Genomic DNA, 20,079 nt, shown 5'->3' with positions numbered 1-20,079 from the left:
GTTGTCATGACCCCTCTTCCTGGTCTAAGGGTTGTCATGACCCCTCTTCCTGGTCTAAGGGGTTGTCATGACCCCTCTTCCTGGTCTAAGGGTTGTCATGACCCCTCTTCCTGGTCTAAGGGGTTGTCATGACCCCTCTTCCGGGAGAGTTCACCTAGTTTAAACCATCGGGAGAGTTCACCTAGTTTAAACCATCGGGAGAGTTCACCTAGTTTAAACCATCGGGAGAGTTCACCTAGTTTAAACCATCGGGAGAGTTCACCTAGTTTAAACCATCGGGAGAGTTTACCTAGCGCACGCTTCCCTGCTTTGCCCATTTACTTTCAATATAGATGGTCCCACTTCACCATTTAATGTAATGGACTGTCGTCCTCTATCCATCTCTCCCCCCTCTCTCTTTCCATCTCCATCTTTCTATCCACCTCTCTCTTTCTCGCTATCTGTTTCCTTTTGTCTGTCCATCTCTCTCTCCTTGTCTGTGTCATGGCTAGAGCAAGGCAGCAGGTGTGTGGGGGTGGAGGGGAGCAAGGCAGCAGGTGTGTGGGGGTGGAGGGGAGCAAGGCAGCAGGTGTGTGGGGGTGGAGGGGAGCAAGGCAGCAGGTGTGTGGGGGTGGAGGGGAGCAAGGCAGCGGGTGTGTGGGGGTGGAGGGGAGCAAGGCAGCAGGTGTGTGGGGGTGGAGGGGAGCAAGGCAGCAGGTGTGTGGGGGTGGAGGGGAGCAAGGCAGCAGGTGTGTGGGGGTGGAGGGGAGCAAGGCAGCGGGTGTGTGGGGGTGGAGGGGAGCAAGGCAGCGGGTGTGTGGGGGTGGAGGGGAGCAAGGCAGCAGGTGTGTGGGGGTGGAGGGGAGCAAGGCAGCAGGTGTGTGGGGGTGGAGGGGAGCAAGGCAGCGGGTGTGTGGGGGTGAAGGGGAGCAAGGCAGCAGGTGTGTGGGGGTGGAGGGGAGCAAGGCAGCGGGTGTGTGGGGGTGGAGGGGAGCAAGGCAGCGGGTGTGTGGGGGTGGAGGGGAGCAAGGCANGGGGCTAGAGCAAGGCAGCAGGTGTGTGGGGGTGGAGGGGAGCAAGGCAGCGGGTGTGTGGGGGTGAAGGGGAGCAAGGCAGCGGGTGTGTGGGGGTGGAGGGGAGCAAGGCAGCAGGTGTGTGGGGGTGGAGGGGAGCAAGGCAGCGGGTGTGGGGGTGGAGGGGAGCAAGGCAGCAGGTGTGTGGGGGTGGAGGGGAGGGTTACATACCTTTGTCCCACTGGAACAATGCTGCCTCTGTCCTGGTTCCATTGTTGTGGGCTGTAACCATCACTTAGACAGGCCCCTGCATCTGCCCTTGGGACTGCGAGTCCAGTCACACACTCAGACATATTCACACCCTCTTGACCGTCTGTGTTTCTCCTTGCATGTGTGGAATGACAGTTTCACAGCCGGCTCAAACACCACTTTGCGTTGCACCACTTTTAAAATGGTGTTTAACAACGGTGAAAACAAACAGTTTGGAGAACACTGGCTGTGTGGGTGTGTTCCTTTCCACAGGCAAATCAAACCGGGCTTTGTCTGGGGAACATTGTTCCAGCCCTTCACTCCTTCCTGTAAAAACAATTAGCTGCTCCATTTACACACCGCCCTATCAGATAGACACTGATGTCATGTTAGATCACTTTATTGCCAAGCCCCTTCTCTCTCTCTCTCTCTCACTCTCTCTCTCACTCTCTCACTCTCTCACTCTCTCACTCTCTCTCTCACTCTCTCACTCTCTCACACACACACACACACACACACACACACACACAGTTCCTCTGTCTCAGATGATTGATCTGTTAAGACCCTGATATCAGCTCATGTCGTCTTAGACCGGCTCAGGGATGATTGTCTTCTGTTGTTGTCTACCTGGCCCAGTGTCAGTCTGATGCAGCTCTGTCCTGCTGTGCTTTCCCCATCACTCCCACACTCACAGCCTGGCTCATAGTCACCAGGGAGGATGAGCAACAGCCATCTCTGTCCCGTTTCTCCTTGTTTAAAGTGTTTTGGAAGTCAATTGGTTATATAACAGGGTCTCCAGTGTCAGAACTGTGCTTTGGATTACTGTGTGTACTAGAGTAATTCACTGTGACTACCTGTGAACATAACATGTCTGAAATGTGACTTTAGCTTTCCTGCTCTTGTGCTGCCAAGTGCCCACACAATATTTGCACAGTAGTAGTTGCGTTTTCTGTCTGTCTGTTTCTGTCTGTTCAGGGCCATCTCTAGCCTTTTGCGTGCCCAAAGCAAGATTTGGTTGGGGGGCCCCTCACCTCACGGGCAAAACATTTTAGTGACCCCCCCTCTTGACGGTTGAGAGAATTACATTTCCTGCAATTCTACACGTTGCCATGGGGCAGAGAGAACTGCAATTTTATAACATCTATTTTCTGTTATTCTACAGAGAGAAATTTGCAGTTTTTCAGCTAATTTCCTACCCATTTTGCCATGGGGTGGAGAGATTTTTACGGTTTTAAAGCAAATTTCCTGCAGTTCTACACATGTTGAAATGAATTATGCCATGTTAACATGATAGTCATTCTCACTCAGATAGGCTAACAAAATCATTGGGGGCTCATGGGCATGTTCCCCGTGTGCCCGGTCAGGATACGACCATGATTACTACAAGTTTAAATAGCTAGCTAGACTAACTACCAATTAAAACATTGTTCGCTAACATGGATAGTTGAGTGACTGACAGTGACTGACAGTGACTGACATAAAGATAGAAAATGCTGATGCACAACCAAATGTGTTGTCTGTTTTTATCTCTGTGTCTGTAGTTACTGGCTGTAGAGGAGAGGCTGAGCCCCCAGGTGTTGTCTGCTCTAGAGGAAGACTCTCAGCTGTCCAGACTACTGGCCTGTCGCTCTCTGTCCACCCTGCTCAAACTGATAGGACCCAGTCTCCACCCAGATGCCCTGAACAACATCTACCCTGGTACTATACTGGTGTCTCCCTCTGTATCCTGTCTTTGTTAGAGCAAACATGTCTTTCTCTCCTCTCTTGCCCACAGTATCCCTATCTTTCATTCTCTCTCATTCCCTCTGTCACTGACACACACCTTTTTTCTACATATTTCTAAAATGCATCCATGATTGTTTATGATCCTATAGAAATAAATGTAGTCATTCTAACATAGTCATTCTAATTTGTGTGTGTGTGTGTTCTCAGAGGTGCTGAAGCGTCTGGATGACAGCAGTGAGGAGGTGAGGGGCGTGGCCCTCAGGGCTCTGGGCCTATGGCTTGCCTCCTTGGGGAAAGACTACAACTCCCAGCTCTACAGTCAACACCTGGAGGTCCTGTTCCAGCAGCTGCTGCTGCACCTGGACGACCCAGACAGCCGCGTGCAGGACACTGTGCTTGGTGAGACTCATAATACCACATTGGTCCAATCCTAAATCAACCCCTAGACCAGGAAGAGGGGTCATGACAACCCTTAGACCAGGAAGAGGGGCCATGACAACCCTTAGACCAGGAAGAGAGGTCATGACAACCCCTTAGACCAGGAAGAGAGGTCATGACAACCCTTAGACCAGGAAGAGGGGTCATGACAACCCCTTAGACCAGGAAGAGGGGTCATGACAACCCCTTAGACCAGGAAGAGAGGTCATGACAACCCTTAGACCAGGAAGAGAGGTCATGACAACCCCTTAGACCAGGAAGAGGGGTCATGACAACCCCTTAGACCAGGAAGAGAGGTCATGACAACCCCTTAGACCAGGAAGAGGGGTCATGACAACCCCTTAGACCAGGAAGAGGGGTCATGACAACCCTTAGACCAGGAAGAGGGGTCATGACAACCCTTAGACCAGGAAGAGGGGTCATGACAACCCCTTAGACCAGGAAGAGGGGTCATGACAACCCCTTAGACCAGGAAGAGGGGTCATGACAACCCCTTAGACCAGGAAGAGGGGTCATGACAACCCCTTAGACCAGGAAGAGGGGTCATGACAACCCCTTAGACCAGGAAGAGGTCATGATGGAAAAGATGGTATGGAGGAGAAACAGATGAGATTAGAAGACATGAGATGTTGATGAAGAGCACAGATACCATGATGGTGGTGGTGATGGCTAGTGAACATGGAGTGAATATGTCTTGATGTTGATCAGGTGGGTAGCAGTAGTGCTCATGTTTCACAGGCTCTGTCTCAGTCAGAGTTTAAACAGTTGATCCCTACGTCTAACAGCCCTATACACATAAGCACATTGCTTGGATATCAGATCCCCCTTTTCCGTCGTATCTATCCACCTTTTCCACTCCATCTTTCACGCTGACCCGTGTGAAGCCCCCCACTCCACCACTCCACCACTCCCCTCGTCCATCCCGGGGCCGGGAGTGGATCCAGAGGCAGAGGAGTGTGTGTGATTGACGCTCCGTCATCACCCCTGCAAAGCTACACACACAACTTCCCTTCTGGATGACAGTGAGTATATAAGGTCCTGTTCATAAACATGATTTACATCCCAACCACTGAACATCCTGTGGTCAAGGTTACTGCTCTGATACCCCGACACACAGCCAGAACGCAGGATATTAACTCTGATAAAGGTTTCAAACTGAGTGGAATCCACAGTATGGTGGCTGTTGCTGCATCAGCTCTGTCCGAGGTTGTCACAAACGGCACCCTATTCCCTACATAGTGAACTACTTGGCCCTGGTCAAAAGTAGTGCACTATAAAGGGAATAGGGTACCATTTGGGATACAGGTCATTGATGTTCTTTTCCATCCATATGAAGATGGGAGAATATGGTTGAATCATCAGCGTTCGCCAGCCGTTTGTCACAGATAATCAAGGAGGACCCTCCATGAGAAGCAGAGTGAAACTCCAGCAGTGTTCTCAGCTAAGGCCCCCGATCCACACTACAGGAAGCACACTCAGACCTTCTGCCAATAAATAACACACACACGTATGCACATTGCACGCACGTACGCACACACACAAAAGACAGATACTCATGCACACATGTACACGCACACAAATAGCCATGAAACCACAGAACCGTCAAACCCTGTCGGAAAACACCAGGCATGAGAGGAGGAAGAGACAGGGAGGAAAGGGGTGAAAGAGGGATGAGAGAGAGATGAAAGAGAGGGGGATAACATGGGATGGCTGTGTGGAAAGATGAGGGAGAGGGGTCTCCATGTGGTTGTGATTAGGGGGTTGTTCTCCTGGGTAGAGGGGGGGCTGGAGGCTCACAGACCACTAAGGGCTGCCTATCCTGGATGTGATGGTACAGGATAGGTTTTGGGGTCAATTCCATGTCAATTCAGTCAGTTCAAGGGGTGAGTTTAAATTCCAATTCCAGTGTCCCTCAGAAAATGCTTCCTGAATTGACTGAGTTGAAATGGAATTGACCCCAACCCTGGTTGATTGATACAGCCAGTAGGAAGGGAGGATACCGGTGCGTCTGTGTGTGTGATATGCATGCACATGTGCACTGCTCTGCTGTAAACGTGTGTGTGTGTGTGTGTGTGGATGAGCTCACCCAGTGCTGACTGATAGCTGTGTCGTACCCCCGTACCCATAACCACAATCCTCCCCACAAATCTGGAGACATTCTTTGTCTCATGTCTGTGTTTGAAGCTTTTTTCCTCCTTCCATCTCTTTCTTCCTTTCTTTCCCCCCTCTATTCTTCTATTCTTTATTCTTGATCCCATTCTTATATGGTTCTTGAATTTCAAAGTCACATCTCCCAAGAGCTTGATGTCTACTGCTCCTCTGACAGTATGATGGACAGTACTGCCACTCCTCCCTCTCATTCCTCTTTCCCTGTTCCCATAATTCCTTCCTCCCATAATCCCACAGCCCTGGCAGCGCGGCTGCTGCTCCCTGCTCCACACACACACACACACACACACACACCCCGTGGTTGGCACACACATTCAGGGGAATCACCGGATCCCCTCTCATCACAAGTCATCATTGTTCTCCTTTGTTCAAAAGAGCTCAGAGAAAGAAAAAAACACTATTTATACACACAAGTCGCAAAAATCCCCCTTGGTCACCACTTGAGGAACAAAGCGGATTCCGAAGTGTATCGAATGATGACTTGACGTGAACTAACTCATCCCAACTGACAGGAGTATCAACACTGTACAGCTTCAGTTACGCCATGTGGTTTCCTCAACACTTACTGTTGGCACTACTTCAAGTAATTCCATAGCATCTTTATTACCATTAAATACCAGTGGTATCTGTCCTGTTGGAGTGGATGTAGCTGTGGTGCAACACCGCCATCTGGTGGTCAACGTGAAGTGCTTTTTTTGTAGGGACTATTCACTTTTTTCCCACCTTTATCTAACCAGGTATGCCAGTTCCGAACAAGTTCTCATTTACAACTGCAACCTGGCCAAGATAAAGCAAAGCAGTGCGACACAAACAACAACACAGAGTTAAACATAAACAAACGTACAGTCAATAACACAATATAAAAATCTATGTACAGTGTGTGCAAATGTAGAAGAGTAGGGAGGTAAGGCAATAGATAGGCCATAGAGGCGAAATAATTACAATTTAGCATTAACACTGGAGTGATAGATGTGCAGATGATGTGCAAGTAGAGATACTGGGGTGCAAAAGAGCAATAATAATATGGGGATGAGGTAGTTGGGTGTGCTACTTACAGACTGGCTGTGTACAGGTTGAGTGATGGGTAAGCTGCTCTAACAGCTGATGCTTAAAGTTAGAGAGGGAGATATAAGATTCCAGCTTCAGTGATTTTTGCAATTTGTTCCAGTCACTGGCAACAGAGAACTGTAAGGAAAGGTGGCCAAATTAAGTGTTGGCTTTGGGGATAACCAGTGAAATATACCTGTGGAGCGCGTGCTACGGGTGGGTGTTTCTATGGTGACCAGTGAGCTGAGATAAGGCGGGGCTTTACCTAGCAAAGACTTATAGATGACCTGGAGCAAGTGGGTTTGGCAACAAATATGTAGTGAGTGCCAGCCAACGAGAGCATACAGGTCGCAGTGGTGGGTAGTATATGGGGCTTTGGTGACAAAACGGATGGCACTGTGATAGACTGCATCCAATTTGTTGAGTAGAGTGTTGGAGGCTATCCTGTAAATGACATCGCCCGAAGTCAAGGATCAGTAGGATAGTCAGTTTTACGAGGGTATGTTTGGCAGCATGAGTCACCAATAGGATGCCAATTCTAGATTTAATTTTGGATTGAAGATGCTTGATGTGAGTCTGGAAGAAGAGTTTACAGTCTAACCAGACACCTAGGTATTTGTAGTTGTCCACATATTCTAGGTCAGAACCGTCCAGAGTAGTGATGGTAGTCGGGCAGAGGGTGCGGGCAGCAATCGGTTGAAGAGCATGCATTTAGTTTTACTTGCATTTAAAAGCAGTTGGAGGCCATGGAAGGAGTGTTGTATGGCGTTGAAGCTCGTTTGGAGGTTTGTTAGCACAGTGTCCAAAGAAGGGCCAGATGTATACAGAATGGTGTTGTCTGCATAGAGGTGGATCAGAGAATCACCAGCAGCAAGAGCGACATCATTGATACATACAGAGAAAAGAGTCAGCCTGAGAATTGAACCCTGTGGCACCCTCGTAGAGACTGCCAGAGGTCCATACAACAGGCCCTCCGATTTGACACACTGAACTCTATCTGAGAAATAGTTGGTGAACCAGGCGAGGCAGTCATTTGAGAAACCAAGGCTATTGAGTCTGCCGACAGAGTCGAAAGCCTTGGCCAGGACGATGAAGACGGCTGCACAGTACTGTCTTTTATCGATGGCGGTTATGATATCGTTTAGGACCTTGAGCGTGGCTGAGGTGGAGAAGGTACGGTGGGATTCGAAATGGTCAGTGATCTGTTTGTTAACTTGGCTTTCGAAGATTTTAGAAAGGCAGGGCAGGATGAATATAGGCCTATAACAGTTTGGGTCTAGAGTGTCTCCCCGTTTGAAGAGGAGGATGACCGCGGCAGCTTTCCAATCTTTGGGGATCTCAGACGATACGAAAGAGAGGTTGAATAGGCTAGTAATAGGGGTTGCAACAATTTCGGTGGATAATTTTAGAAAGAGAGGGTCCAGATTGTCTAGCCCAGCTGATTTGTAGGGATCCAAATTTTGCAGCTCTTTCAGAATCTCAGCTGTCTGGATTTGGGTGAAGGAGAAGTGGGGGAGGCTTGGGCAAGTTGCTGCAGGGGGTGCTGAGATGTTGGTAGGGGTAGCCAGGTGGAAAGCATGGCCAGCCGTAGAAAAATGCTTATTGAAACAATCGATTATCATAGATTTATCGATGGTGACAGTGTTTCCTATCCTCAGTGCAGTGGGCAGCTGGGAGGAGGTGCTCTAATTCTCCATGGACTTTACAGTGTCCCAAAACGTTTTGGAATTAGTGCTACAGGATGCAAATTTCTGTTTGAAAAAGCTAGCCTTAGCTTTCCTAACTGACTGGGTGTATTGGTTCCTGACTTCCCTGAAACGTTGCATATCGCGGGGACTATTCGATGCTAATGCAGAACGCCACAGGATGTTTTTGTGCTGGTCAAGGGCAGTATATGTTCTTAGTTTTCCATTTTTTGAATGTGGCATGCTTATTTAAGATGGTGAGGAAAGCACTTTTGAAGAGCAACCAGGCATCTTCTACTGACGGGATGAGGTCAATATCCTTCCAGGATACCCGGGCCAGGTCGATTAGAAAGGCCTTAGGGAGCGTTTGACAGTGATGAAGGGTGGTCGTTTGACCGCGGACCCATTACGCGCACAGGCAATAAGGCAGTGATCGCTGAGATCCTGGTTGAAGACAGCAGAGGTGTATTTAGTGGGCAAGTTGATCAGAATGATATCTTAGAGGGTGCCCATGGTTACGGATTTAAGGTTGTACCTGGTAGGTTCCTTGATAATTTGTGTGAGATTGAGGGCATCTATCTTAGATTGTAGGACGGCTGGGGTGTTAAACATGCCCTAGTTTAGGTCACCTAACAGTACGAACTCTGAAGATAGATGAGGGGCGATCAATTCACATATGGTGTCCAGGGCACTGCTGGGGGCTGAAGGGGGTCTATAACAAGCAACAACGGTAAGAGACTTGTTTCTGGAGAGGTGGATTTTTTAAAGTAGAAGCTCGAATTGTATGGGAACAGACCTGAATAGTATAACAAAACTCTGCAGGCTATCTTTGCAGTAGATTGCAACTCCACCCCCTTTGGCAGTTCAATCTTGTTGGAAAATGTTATAGTTAGGGATGGAAATTTCAGGATTTTTGGTGGCCTTCCTAAGCCAGGATTCAGTCTAGGACATCCAGGTTGGCGGAGTGTGCTAAAGCAGTGAATAAAACAAACTTAGGGAGGAGGCTTCTAATGGTAACATGCATGAAACCAAGGCTTTTACGGTTACAGAAGTCAACAAATGAGAGCATCTGAGGAATGGGAGTGATGCTGGGGGCTGCAGTGCCTGGGTTAATCTCTACATCACCAGAGGAGTGGGATAAGGGTACGGCTAAAGGCTATAAGAACTGGTTGTCTAGTGCGTTCGGAACGGAGAGTAAAAGGAGCAGATTTCTGGGCGCGGAAGAATAGAATCAGGGCATAATGTGCAGACAAGGGTATGGTAGAATGTGAGTACAGTGGAGGTGAGTGACGATGAGAGAGGTTTTGTCTCTAGAGGCACCATTTAAGCCAGGTGAGATCACCGCATGTGTGGGGTGTGGAACAAAAGGGCTAGCTAAGGCATATTGAGCCGGGCTGGAGGCTCTACAGTGAAATAAGACAATCGCTAACCAAAACAGCAATAGACAAGGCATATTGACATTAGGGAGAGGCATGTGTAGCTGAGTGATCATAGGGTCCAGTGAGTAGCTAGGCGAGCTGGAGACACGGCGATTTGGCAGATGGGCCTCCGGGGGACGTCGCAACAGAAGAGCCTGTTGAAACCCCCTCGGACGGTTACGTCGGCAGACCAGTCGTGATGGATCGGCGGGGCTCCGTGTCGGGAGTAAAGGGTCCAGGCCAATTGGCAAAAGAGATATTGTAGCACAGGAATTAGCTGATGGATCTCTTCGGCTAGCCGGGAGATGGGCCTAGCTCGAGGCTAGCTCCAGGCTAACTGGTGCTTGCTTAGGAACAGAGACGTTAGCCAGGAGTAGCCACTCGGATAGCAGCTAGATAGCTGCGATGATCCAGTGTAAAGGTTCAGAGCTTGCTGTAGGAATCCGGAGATGTGGTAGAGAAAAAGCAGTCCGATATGCTCTGGGTTGATATCGCGCTGTGCAGACTGGCAGGAATTGACTGGGTTGAGGCTGGCTGGTGTCCCAGTTAACGGTGAAGCCCGCTAGCAGTGGCTAACTGACTACTAGCTAGTAGCTAGTTAGCTGGCTAGCTGCTGGTGAGGGTTCCGGTTCTAAAGTATAAAAATAGCAGATCCGTACCACATTGGGTGAGGCGGGTTTGAGGAGAGTATGTTCAGTCCGTAGATGGAAATTGAGATTAAAAATATAACAAATATTTACGAAATATTAATGAAGAAAACGATATATACACGGGACGGGACCAGATAAGGCAAAACAGACGTCCGACTGCTACGCCATCTTGGAAAGTTATGATACATCATGGCCTGCAAACAATGTTATTTACCATTGCTGGAGTTCAGATTATGCTGCTAGTGTTGCTATATGACAGGCTTTTACAGTACAGGTGTATTGATGTGACCTAAGCTTGTAATACATCAAATGTTACCTTTATCTCTGTGAAAGCAGTCAATGTAAAGCAGTTGTAGTCATAGTCCAATGTGTGGCTGAGTATTATCACTACTGTCAGATGAAGAGCTCCAAGAAGGCGTAGCAGTCGGACGTGTGTTTGTCTTGTCTTGTCCCGTCTTGTCCCGCGTAAATAGTCCTCGTATTTTTTGTATACATTTCGTATATATTTTAATTTCACTTTCCATCTTGGAACTGAATATACATTCCCGCAACCCACCTCACCCAATGTGGTACGGATCTGCTATTTTTTATACTTTAGAACCGTAACCCCAATCAGAAGCTAGCCAGATAACTAGCTACTAGCTAGTAGTCAGTTAGCCACTGCTGTAGTCTTCGCCCTTAACTCGGACACCAGCCAGCTTCAGCTCGGGCAAATACCTGCCAGTCTGCAGGCGCGATATCAACCCAGAGCATATAGGACTGCTTTTTCTCTACCACATCACCGGATTCCTGACGCAAGCTCTGGACAATTACACCGGATCATCGTCGCTAGCTAGCTGCAACCAGGTGGCTACTACTGGCTAATACCTCTGTCCCGAAACAAGCACCAGTTAGCCTTGAGCTAGCCTCGAGCTAGGCCCATCTGCCGGCTAGCCGAAGAGGCCTACCAGCGAATTATTGGGCTACAATACCTCTTTTGCCAATTGGACTGGACCCTTTATTGCCGACACGGAGCCCCGCCGATCCATCACGACTGGTCTGCCGACGTAATTGTCCGAGGTGGTTTCAACAGGCTTTTCCATTGCGACGTTTCTGAATACCCATCTGCTAATTATTAGCTGTCTTATCGGCTGCTATCTAAATAAATATACCGGACAATTTTTTTTCTTTTTCCTGGGTCACTATATCTATTTTGCCAATTGGATCGATCCCCTCTACCACACGGAACCCCACTAATCTACCGACGGAAACGAACGAGGTGACAAAAAAAATAAAAACAGACCTCCATCCTATGTTATCTTGCTACCGATAGCCAGCTACCCGGCCAGCTGTCTGGATCGCCGTGCCCCCAACCAACCTCTACTCACTGGACCCTTATGATCACTCGATTAAGCATGCCTCTCCTTAATGTAAATATGCCTTGTCCATTGCTGTTCTGGTTAGTGTTTATTGGCTTATTTCACTGTAGAGCCTCTAGCCCTGCTCACTATATATCCAACCTCTCAGTTCCACCACCCACATATGCGATGACAACACCTGGTTTCAATGATGTTTCTAGAGACTATATCTCTCTCATCATCACCCATTACCTAGGTTTACCTCCACTGTATTCACATCCTACCATACGTTTGTCTGTACATTATTCCTTGAAGCTATTTTATCGCCCCCAGAAACTTCCTTTTACTCTCTGTTCTAGACGTTCCAAACGACCAATTCTCATAGCTTTTAGCCGTACCCTTATCCTACTCCTCCTCTGTTCCTCTGGTGATGTAGAGGTGAATCCAGGCCCTGCAGTACCTAGCTCCACTCCTATTCCCCAGGCGCTCTCTTTTGATGACTTCTGTAACCGTAATAGCCTTGGTTTCATGCATGTTAACATTAGAAGCCTCCTCCCTAAGTTTGTTTTGTTCACTGCTTTAGCACACTCTGCCAACCCAGATGTTTTAGCCGTGTCTGAATCCTGGCTTAGGAAGACCACCAAAAATTCTGACATTTTCATCCCTAACTACAAGATTTTCAGACAAGATAGAACGGCCAAAGGGGGCGGTGTTGCAATCTACTGCAAGGATTGCCTGCAGAGTTCTGTTTTACTATCCAGGTCTCTTCCGAAACAATTTGAACTCCTACTTTTAAAAATCCACCTCTCTAAAAACAAGTCTCTCACTGTTGCCGCCTGCTATAGACCACCCTCTGCCCCCAGCTGTGCTCTGGACACCATATGTGAACTGATTGCCCCCCATCTATCTTCAGAGCTTGTGCTGCTAGGCGACCTAAATTGGAACATGCTTAACACCCCAGCCATCCTACAATCTAAGCTTGATGCCCTCAATCTCACACAAATTATCAATGAACCTACCAGGTATCACCCCAATTCCGTAAACACGGGTACCCTCATAGACATCATCCTAACCAACTTGCCCTCCAAATACACCTCTGCTGTTTTCAACCAAGATCTCAGCGATCACTGCCTCATTGCCTGTATCCGTAATGGGTCAGCGATCAAACGACCTCCACTCATCACTGTCAAACGCTCCCTGAAACACTTCAGCCAGCAGGCCTTTCTAATCGACCTGGCCGAGGTATCCTGGAAGGATATTGATCTCATCCCGTCAGTAGAGGATGCCTGGATATTTTTTTTAAAATGCCTTCCTCACCATCTTGAATAAGCATGCCCCATTCAAGAAATTTAGAACCAGGAACAGATATAGCCCTTGGTTCTCTTCTGACCTGACTGCCCTTAACCAACAGAAAAACATCCTATGGCGTTCTGCATTAGCATCGAACAGCCCCCGTGATATGCAACTTTTCAGGGAAGCTAGAAACCAGTATACACAGGCAGTTAGAAAAGCCAAGGCTAGCTTTTTCAAGCAGAAATTTGCTTCCTGCAACACAAACTCAAAAAAGTTCTGGGACACTGTAAAGTCCATGGAGAATAAGAACACCTCCTCCCAGCTTCCAACTGCACTGAAGATAGGAAATACTGTCACCACCGACAAATCCATTATAATTGAGAATTTCAATAAGCATTTTTCTACGGCTGGCCATGCTTTCCACCTGGCTACCCCTACCCCGGTCAACAGCACTGCCCTCCCCTCTGCTACTCGCCCAAGCCTTCCCCATTTCTCTTTCTCCCAAATACAGTCAGCTGATGTTCTGAAAGAGCTGCAAAATCTGGACCCTTACAAATCAGCCGGGCTAGATAATCTGGACCCTTTCTTTCTAAAACTATCTGCTGAAATTGTTGCCACCCCTATTACCAGCCTTTTCAACCTCTCTTTCGTGTCGTCTGAGATTCCCAAAGATTGGAAAGCAGCTGCGGTTATCCCCCTCTTCAAAGGGGGAGACACTCTAGACCCAAACTGCTACAGACCTATATCTATCCTACCCTGCCTTTCTAAGGTCTTCGAAAGCCAAGTCAACAAACAGATTACCGACCATCTCGAATCCCACCATACCTTCTCCGCTATGCAATCTGGTTTCAGAGCTGGTCATGGGTGCACCTCAGCCACGCTCAAGGTCATAAACGATATCTTAACCGCTATCGATAGGAAACAGTACTGTGCAGCCATATTCATTGACCTGGCCAAGGCTTTTGAATCTGTCAATCACCACATCCTCATCGGCAGACTCGACAGCCTTGGTTTCTCTAATGATTGCCTCGCCTGGTTCACCAACTACTTCTCTGATCGAGTTCAGTGTGTCAAATCGGAGGGTCTGTTGTCCGGACCTCTGGCAGTCTCTATGGGGGTGCCACAGGGTTCAATTCTTGGACCGACTCTCTTCTCTGTATACATCAATGATGTCGCTCTTGCTGCTGGTGAGTCTCTGATCCACCTCTACGCAGACGACACTATTCTGTATACTTCTGGCCCTTCTCTTGACACTGTGTTAACAACCCTCCAGGCGAGCTTCAATGCCATACAACTCTCCTTCCGTGGCCTCCAATTGCTCTTAAATACAAGTAAAACTAAATGCATGCTCTTCAACCGATCGCTGCCTGCACCTGCCCGCCTGTCCAGCATCACTACTCTGGACGGCTCTGACTTAGAATATGTGGACAACTACAAATACCTAGGTGTCTGGTTAGACTGTAAACTCTCCTTCCAGACTCACATCAAGCATCTCCAATCCAAAGTTAAATCTAGAATCGGCTTCCTATTCCGCAACAAAGCATCCTTCACTCATGCTGCCAAACATACCCTTGTAAAACTGACCATCCTACCAATCCTCGACTTCGGTGATGTCATTTACAAAATAGCCTCCAAAACCCTACTCAATAAATTGGATGCAGTCTATCACAGTGCCATCCGTTTTGTCACCAAAGCCCCATATACTACCCACCACTGCGACCTGTACGCTCTCGTTGGCTGGCCCTCGCTTCACACTCGTCGCCAAACCCACTGGCTCCAGGTCATCTACAAGACCCTGCTAGGTAAAGTCCCCCCTTATCTCAGCTCGCTGGTCACCATAGCAACGCCCACCCGTAGCACGCGCTCCAGCAGGTATATCTCTCTGGTCACCCCCAAAACCAATTCTTCCTTTGGCCGCCTCTCCTTCCAGTTCTCTGCTGCCAATGACTGGAACGAACTACAAAAATCTCTGAAACTGGAAACACTTATCTCCCTCACTAGCTTTAAGCACCAGCTGTCAGAACAGCTCATAGATTACTGCACCTGTACATAGCCCATCTATAATTTAGCCCAAACAACTACCTCTTTACCTACTGTATTTATTTATTTTGCTCCTTTGCACCCCATTATTTCTATCTCTACTTTGCACCTTCTTCCACTGCAAACCAACCATTCCAGTGTTATTTTTTTTACTTGCTATATTGTATTTACTTCGCCACCATGGCCTTTTTATATATTTATTTATTTATTTATATATATATTTTGTTTGCCTTCACCTCCCTTATCTCACCTCACTTGCTCATATTGTATATAGACTTATTTTCACTGTATTATTGACTGTATGTTTGTTTTACTCCATGTGTAACTATGTGTTGTTGTATGTGTCGAACTGCTTTGCTTTATCTTGGCCAGGTCGCAATTGTAAATGAGAACGTGTTCTCAATTTGCCTACCTGGTTAAATAAAGGTGAAATAAAATAAATAAATAAATAAAAAGAGGCAGCAGTCAGAGAACAGACAGAAGAGAAAACTGAGATGAATAAAAGGGGCACAGAAGGAATGTTGTCTGTAGAGGCCTTTCTACCCATCTGTGAGAGGCCCTTATCATTGTGACTAAAAGAGACGATTCCAGACAGCCACACATTCTATACATTCAGGTGAGTAGAGAGAGATTATTATTTGTATTGTTGTTAGTCTGTTATATTCCTATCTTATTCCACCATCTTTGTTATATGTTTACTTTGACAATGTAGCAGTTGATTGAATTGAGAGAATGATTGATAGGTGTGAATGATTTCGATCAGAGTCCCATGACTTCCTGAACACTAGGAAACAGTGAGTTGTGCTGTTCAGAAGTATCAATAGCTCTACATTTGTAGTGCCAACTTTTACAGTAAGGGCTAAATCCAAACTTAGGATTTGTTTGGAAACAATTATTACACACTTGTATTTCAAGTTCAGATTCAGCCGTAAACAAAGCTATCAAGAGCTGACTCATTCCAGGAAGTCCTAATGTTTTTTGGGTTATTATCTTCCAGAAATGGCGTCCTCCAGTCTCCTGTCTGATCAGATCCAGTGCTCTATCTGTCTGACTGTGTTCACTTAGCCCGTCACCACTCCATGCGGACACAACTTCTGCATGGCCTGTATCAGTGGACACTGAAATACCACTGAACAGTGCCAGTGTCCAATGTGTAAAGAGACATTCTAAAGGAGACCGCTATAAATCAACAAAACACTCAGATGTTGCTGATCATTTTAAGCGAGTGCGGGACAGAGATGAGTCCCCTGCCGAGCCTGGAGAAGTGTCCTGTGATGTCTGCACTGGGACGAACCTCAAGGCCTGATTACCGACAACGTTGAGACAGCCTATTGGGAGGAGGTCAGAGACCTGGCCGTGTGGTGCCAGGACAATAACCTCTTTCTCAACATGATCAAGACTAAGGAGATGATTGTGGACGACAGGAAAAAGAGGACCGAGCACACCCCTATTCTCATCGACGGGGCTGTAGTGGAGCAGGTTGGTGTCCACATCACCAACAAACTAACATGGTCCAAGCACACCAAGACAATCATGAAGCGGGCACGACAAAAACCTATTCCCCCTCAGGAGACTGAAAATATTTGGCATGGGTCCTCAGATCCTCGAAAGGTTCTACAGCTGCAACATCGAGAGCATTCTGACTGGTTGCATCACTGCCAGGTATGGCAACTGCTCGGCCTCCGACCGCAAGGCACTACAGAGTGTAGTGCGAACGGCCCAGTACATCACTGGGGCCAAGCTTCCTGCCATCCAGGACCTTCATACCAGGCGGTGTCAGAGGAAGGCCCTAAAAATGGTCAAAGACTCCAGCCACCCTAGTCATAGACTGTTCTCTCTGCACAGCAAGCGGTACCGGAGCGCCAAGTCTAGGTCCAAGAGACTTCTACTCCCAAGCCCACCCCCCTCAAACACTGTAGAGCTCAGAAAGAGAGATGGAAAGAGAGAGGACCTGCACACTGTCTGCTATCACATCAGTAGTGTATTCCATTGAGAGAAGCCAGGCTGAGCTCATTGCAGTGGTTGAAGAGAAGCAGAAAGCAACTGAGAGATGGGCTGAAGGGCTCATTAAAGAGCTAGAGCAGGAAATCACTGAGCTAAAACACCCTGAGGACCACCAGCTTCCCATCCCTCTGCACCATTCCACGCATCAGGGACTGGTCTGAGATCAGCGTTCAGTGACCTGTGTGTGGGGATCATGATGAGAGCTCTTTTTAAGCTATCAGAGACTTCACGAAAACTTTTCTGAACTTGAGAATTTCAAAATGGAGATTAATGAATTGAAGTTTGTTGAAGAGAATTCAGAGGTGGTCAGTGAATGTGACTTTGGATTCTGATACTGCATGACAATACCTTATCCTGTCTGAGGAGTGAAACATGGAGACCAAAGAATCTCCCGGACAATCCCAAAAGGTTAACTAACCATGGGTCTGTGTTGGAACACCAGGGCTTCTCAGGGAAGTTCTACTATGAGGTGCAGGTGAAAGGGAAGACTAACTGGTGGATGGGAGTGGCCAGGCAGTCCATCAACAGAAAACATATGTTGTTACTGAACTGGATAATAGATATTGGGCTTTGGGACTGCATGACATTGGGTACCAGGTCTCTACATCACCTTCCATCTGCCTCCACCTGAGAGAGAAGCCCAAGAAGGTGGGGGTGTTTGTTGATTATGAGGAGGGCGAGGTCTCATTTTGCAATGTGAGACTTTACTGAATAAACTTTGCATTCTTCAACCCCGGTGGTAATATTGATTGTGATAACTCTACTCCATTGGGCATCTCCCTTGTCAATCACTCAGACAGAACGGTATTGTGTACAAAAGTAACAAGTACAGAAATGTTGCCAAAAATTACTATTAAAATCAATCATCGTTGCAAATATTCTCTGGTGGTTGCTTCACTGTCAGTCCTCATAAATACAATTGCATTGAATCAAATTATTCATTTCCAATGAATGATTGCAGCTAGTAACAATAATCCACCCCAATATCTTGACTTTGTTATTGTGTTGAATTCCTTTGTGTAGAGTTCCTCTAGGTCACAGGTGTCAAACTCATTCCACGGGGGGCCGAGTGTCTGCGGGTTTTTGCTCCTCCCTTGTACTTGATTGATGAATTAACATCACTAATTGGTTAGGAACTCCCCACACCTGGTTGTCTAGGGCTTTATTGAAAGGAAAAAACAAAAACCTGCAGACACTAGGCCCTCCGTGGAATGAGTTTGACACCCCTGCGTCTAGGTAGTCTACGTGTGTGTGTGTGTGTGTGTGTGTGTGTGTGTGTGTGTGTGTGTGTGTGTGTGTGTGTGTGTGTGTGTGTGTGTGTGTGTGTGTGTGTGTGTGTGTGTGTGTGAGAGAGAGAGAGAGTCTACTGTCACTTATTTGTGTGTGTCCATTTCCACTTAACCCCTGACTGTCTCATGTCTGTCTGTGTGTCCAGAGGTCCTGAAGACCGGCAGTGGTGTCCACCCAGCCCTCCTTAAGCAGGAAGTGGAAGCCGTGAGGGACAAACAGCGCACCCCTGTCTACTGTGACCAACTGCTCCAGCACATCCACTCTCTACGCAAGGATACGGTGTAGAGATGCATAGTATTGGAAAGATCTACTGATGCGACAATACTGGTCAAATGAAGATCCTATATCTGTATATAATCTAGACATCATATAGATTATATTTCTATGACATACCAAGAAAAACAAACCTGGAACTGCCCCTCTCACAAATGGTCATGTCCAGCATGGACTCTCTCCCTCTCACATACAGTATATACACACACAGCTGTCACTAAGAGAGTGATACAATGATATGGGCATTCCGAGATACGACTTGACACATTGTATCTATGTGTCTAACAGCACTAAGGCAGGTATCTATTTGTTGTACCCTGTACAACAAGAACATTGTCAAACTGCTTAGGTTCTCTTAGAGCTCCAACTGTTACCCTTTCCTTTTTCAAATCCACCCCAGAACACAGGGTTGTACTCTGTGATTTTGTTTGTTCATTACTATGCTTTTTAATTGGTTCCTCAAAAAGTGTGTTTATTGAACTCTTATCAGAAAATATTTTATATGTTGATTGTTGATATTTCATTCTGTTGTGCCTTGATTTCTAGACTGAATTGACTGTTTATCTTTGATAAATATAATACATTTTCACTAAGTGCACTGTGGTTTACTTTCTTTTGTAATGTGTGGTCACACTAGTGTTTCAAATGGCATACAGGGGAAGGGCCATTCAAATTGTCATGCAGGGTATTGTGGTGTATGGGTTTTAAAAACCTTTTATCTGTGACACTCAGTGGCCAGTTTATTAGGTACACCCATCTAGTACCGGGTTGGACACCCCTTTGCTTACAGAACAGCAGGAATTCTTTGGGGCATGGAAAAGTTGCTCAATTGGTATCAAGGGACCTAACATGTGCCAGGAAAACATTCCCCACACCATTACACCCCCGCCACCAGCCTGTACCGTTGACACCAGGCAGGGTGGGGCCATGGACTCATGCTGCTTACGCCAAATCCTGACTCTGCTGTCAGCATGATAAAACAGGAACCAGGGTTTGTCGGCCAGGCAATGTTTTTCCACTCCTCAATTGTCCAGTATTGGTGATCACGTGCCCACTGGAGCCGATCTTCTTGTTTTCAGCTGATAGGAGTGGAACCCGGTGGTGTCTGCTGCAATAGCCCATCTGTGACAAGGACCAACGAGTTGTGAGTTCTGAGATGCTGTTCTACACACCACTGTTGTACTGCGCCGTTATTTGCCTGTTGTGGCCTGCCTGTTAGCTTGTGCGATTCTTGACCTTCTCCTTAGAACTCTCAACAACAAGCTGTTTTTTCCTTCAGGACTGCTGCTGACTAGATGTATTTGTGTTTTTTCCTTCAGGACTGCTGCTGACTAGATGTATTTGTGTTTTTTCCTTCAGGACTGCTGCTGACTAGATGTATTTGTGTTTTTTCCTTCAGGACTGCTGCTGACTAGATGTATTTGTGTTTTTTCCTTCAGGACTGCTGCTGACTAGATGTATGTGTTTTT

At 47.2% G+C, this 20,079-nt stretch overlaps 1 protein-coding gene across 1 annotated transcript in view; it reads left to right on the top strand.

The window, feature by feature from the left end:
- LOC129833656 (dynein axonemal assembly factor 5-like) overlaps positions 1–19,203 on the top strand; it is a gene marked incomplete in the record, with an annotated part of 67,678 nt that extends 48,475 nt beyond the window's left edge. The window contains 3 exon segments of the mRNA XM_055898371.1: positions 2,783–2,939; positions 3,174–3,365; positions 18,483–19,203. Of these exon segments, the coding sequence (XP_055754346.1) occupies positions 2,783–2,939; positions 3,174–3,365; positions 18,483–18,622 (489 nt within the window).
- Between the last annotated feature and the right edge of the window lie 876 nt (positions 19,204–20,079).

Source organism: Salvelinus fontinalis, chromosome 34, assembly GCF_029448725.1.
Source record: "Salvelinus fontinalis isolate EN_2023a chromosome 34, ASM2944872v1, whole genome shotgun sequence".
NCBI lineage: Eukaryota > Metazoa > Chordata > Actinopteri > Salmoniformes > Salmonidae > Salvelinus > Salvelinus fontinalis.
The sequence above is the reverse complement of the archived record's forward strand: the minus strand, read 5'-3'. Positions and strand labels throughout refer to the sequence as shown.